The sequence below is a fragment of the Antrostomus carolinensis genome, unplaced genomic scaffold (genome assembly GCF_000700745.2).
Source record: "Antrostomus carolinensis isolate BGI_N321 unplaced genomic scaffold, ASM70074v2 scaffold13462, whole genome shotgun sequence".
NCBI classification, from domain to species: Eukaryota; Metazoa; Chordata; class Aves; order Caprimulgiformes; family Caprimulgidae; genus Antrostomus; species Antrostomus carolinensis.
The window spans coordinates 62,892-66,009 of NW_010297668.1; the positions used below are offsets into that span (position 1 = coordinate 62,892).

The 3,118-nt window shown below is 49.6% G+C and overlaps 1 protein-coding gene across 1 annotated transcript in view; it reads right to left on the minus strand.

The window, feature by feature from the left end:
• LHFPL7 (LHFPL tetraspan subfamily member 7) overlaps positions 1 to 2,849 on the minus strand; it is a 55,837-nt gene extending 52,988 nt beyond the window's left edge. The window contains exon 1 of the mRNA XM_029083551.1: positions 2,587 to 2,849. Coding sequence (XP_028939384.1) covers positions 2,587 to 2,849 — 263 coding nt within the window. The remainder of the gene's footprint in view (positions 1 to 2,586) is intronic.
• Between the last annotated feature and the right edge of the window lie 269 nt (positions 2,850 to 3,118).

Sequence of the window (3,118 nt, forward strand, 5' to 3'; positions counted from 1 at the left end):
GCTAATCCCAAACAGAAAGGTGCAAAGATGTTTTTCAGGACATTGTGCTGAGAAAAAAGGCACAAACAGGATGGGTGCAGGTGAGCATTACGCTGAAGGAAGAGCTGGGTCTGGTTCAGGCCCTGCCATCAGGGTTCATACAGGTGGCAGCAAGACTGTGGGGTCCTGGGGCCAGCAACACCCTGATGTACATGGTGGTGGCCAAAAACTGACCAAATCCAACCAGGCCTTGGCAAAGGGAGCTAAGATCTCATGTTGAATAAATATGTTAAAATTCACGTGGGCAAGAGGCAGGGGTAGATGGTGAGGTTTGTTTTCCACCACACAGGCAAGGGATGCTTGAGCCACTGAAAGGCCACCGGGCAGCTTGGGGGGCAGAAGGGGTAATGCAGCTGAGTGCTTTTGCTGTGAGGCACAAGGGACAGCAGTGGAACAGCTGCTCCAAAATAGGTGGCAATAGGGAAAGGCATGAGGAATGTAGGGCAGATGGCAAGAGATGCTGCTGCAAGCCAGTGGTCTTGATCTTTGGCTCCTACATTATCCTGGTATGCAATGATCAGAGCTGCTTGAACAGAAGCTGTGAACTTCTTCCCCTGATGCATTGGCATTACCTGACAAAACACTGGATGTGCTCTTGTAAACCTGAAATTTTGCGTTTGTCAGAACCTTTCCAGGGCCTCGTCTGGGAATTAAACACAAGTGCTCCTGCCCTGCACTGGAATCACACCTGCAGATCAAACAGCTGCTTCTGAAGAAAAATAATGAGCCTTAAGTTTGAAGAAGTCCATGGAGCAAAGGTACCAAAGAGTAGCAGCTCAAAACCACCCCCTTCCAACTGTGCAGCACCTCCCTCTCTCCTCTCTGTTTGTGCCTGTTGCATCTTGAGCGGAAAGGAGAGGATGCAGGAAACAGGATGCAAAAGCTGAAACCCAAACATAGATGGGGGGAAAACAAACATGATGCATCACGGCCTCTGTGAGAGTCCAGCTCAGTAGGGGCAGGAAAAAGCCCATTCATCACAGCAGAGAACACAGCTCCCAGTGCAAAACCAGCCAGGGAGAAGCGGGACCTCGCTGCCCGGTGGGCTGCCTGCCCCCTGGTACCACAGACCCATGGCTGTGCTGAGGAGACCTCCCCAGGGAGCCCGGCAGCCCCAGGGCTGTGAGCTATCCTGGATCTGCCACGCTGGGAAAAGACATAAAACCACATCAGATTTTCTGCTCCCACTCCCAGGGAGATTAATTGTTTATCCCCAAACAAATTAATAGTCCCCTGGTGGGACTGTAAATATGCCTTTATGTAGCGTAATAAATTCCGATTAACAACAATCCCTTACCCATTATTTTAATATTTTACAGGTCTGACACGTGCCACGGCTGTGCCATTTGCTAAGCAATAAATCTACTGAAGGTGCTGTCTCATTCACCGAAAAAAATCAAAATTAAAAGGTCACACAATGACCATCCTGGGAAGAATCACTTAATAGCCCTAATGAAAATTTAAAAAACCAAACAGTTAACCCATCTTCTGAAGGCAGTGTCCACAATCTTTCCAGTTTAAAATGAAAAGGGCAAAGGGAGAAAAAACTATCCAGTCCAGTGAGTTAGTGCTGAGAAATGGTACCTGGTGTTTGACTTGGCTTTTGCCATTGCATCCTGTGCACCGAGTCACACTGTGATGCACATTAGTTTATTAATACAATTTATTAATTAGAACTTGACCATCCTTGAGAGCTGCCATCCTGGATGGGCTCTGTGGTACCCAGATCAGTAGGGTGAAGGCAAGGTTAGAGACTGCTTGGGTATTTCAGCCCTGCTCACATTGCAAATGGGGCCAGAAAATAAATACCATAAAGAACTAGGAAATAAAGCCATGGGGTAAGTGAGAAAAAGAAAACGTGAAGGTCACAGCATGTCTGCCTTTCTGGGAGTGTCTGCTGAGGGAGAAAAGGTCTGAGAAACCTCAAACAAGCTGGGGAAAAACTGGCTGTAAAAGCAACTCTAGAGAAGAGGGGGCAAAATTAATCAAACAATTTTATTTTTGTTATATGCAATCCCTTCTCATCAGAGCTCTGTGATTGAATATTCATTCAAAGATGTTTTGGGTTTAGACTGGACAATGCTGTACCTGGAGAGGCAGAAACCAAACAGACATCAGGGTTTTTAAACTTTTTCAAAAAAATAAATCAGCGCTGGATGGAGGTGCTGAGTGAGGACCTGGGGTTTGGGGTTTGCAGCAGCGCTGGCGAGGACCCGGGAGGCCACACCAGGGGCTGATGCTGGGAAGTGGATGCAGATGTTGGCAGCTGGATATGGCTCTGTTGTGTGGCTCAAGAAGCCCCTGGCGAGGCTCCTGGTAGAGGAGGAGCAGTTGCCACTGTCTGTTAGAGGGCAAATAAAGTGGGCTGGACAGGATCAGTGCAAATACTCAGACTGGTTTCTATCTGCAGGGCAGCAGCAGCGCTGGAGCAGCAAATCTGCCTTCCCTCCACTCCAGCACCTGAGAAGGTCTCTGCGTGCCCCTGCATCTCACGAGTTGCAGCCACCAGCACCACGTTGGCCACCAAGTCCTTCGCTCCTCCCAAACCTTCCTGTGAGTTTTGCACTGAACCCTAAAACCCTGTTTTCATCCACACCACACTGGTCGAGACTGCCCTGCACCCGAAACAGCAGTGCCTTCTCTTTGGGCAAAGGGGCAAGAGATCTTGGTACAAAGAAGGAATAGGCACCTGGGTGCAAGAGAGACGCCTGCCTCTGCAGGAGACACTGCGTGCGCAGGGGTGGGTGGATCGAGCCTCGCAGCTTGTTCATATTTCCCCCACATAAGTCACGGAAACAAACATCCGCCATCTGGTCGGCATTAAAGCGACGGCCAGGAAGAGGATCCCACACGTCCTCGTCTTCTCCTCCCCAGCAATTACCTTCCTTTCGGCACCATCTGAAAGCTTTATCCTTCCTATTTGATCTTCCCTTTCCATCCTGCTCCCATGCAGATGCTATCCGCTGCCCAGCAGCGCTGGGAAGTGCCCAGTGTCATCAAATGGGAATGGTGGGAGTGGGTCCAACCTCCCCAAACCAGCCTGGCAGTAATGTAGAGCCCCAGGTGTGACGCTGCTGGG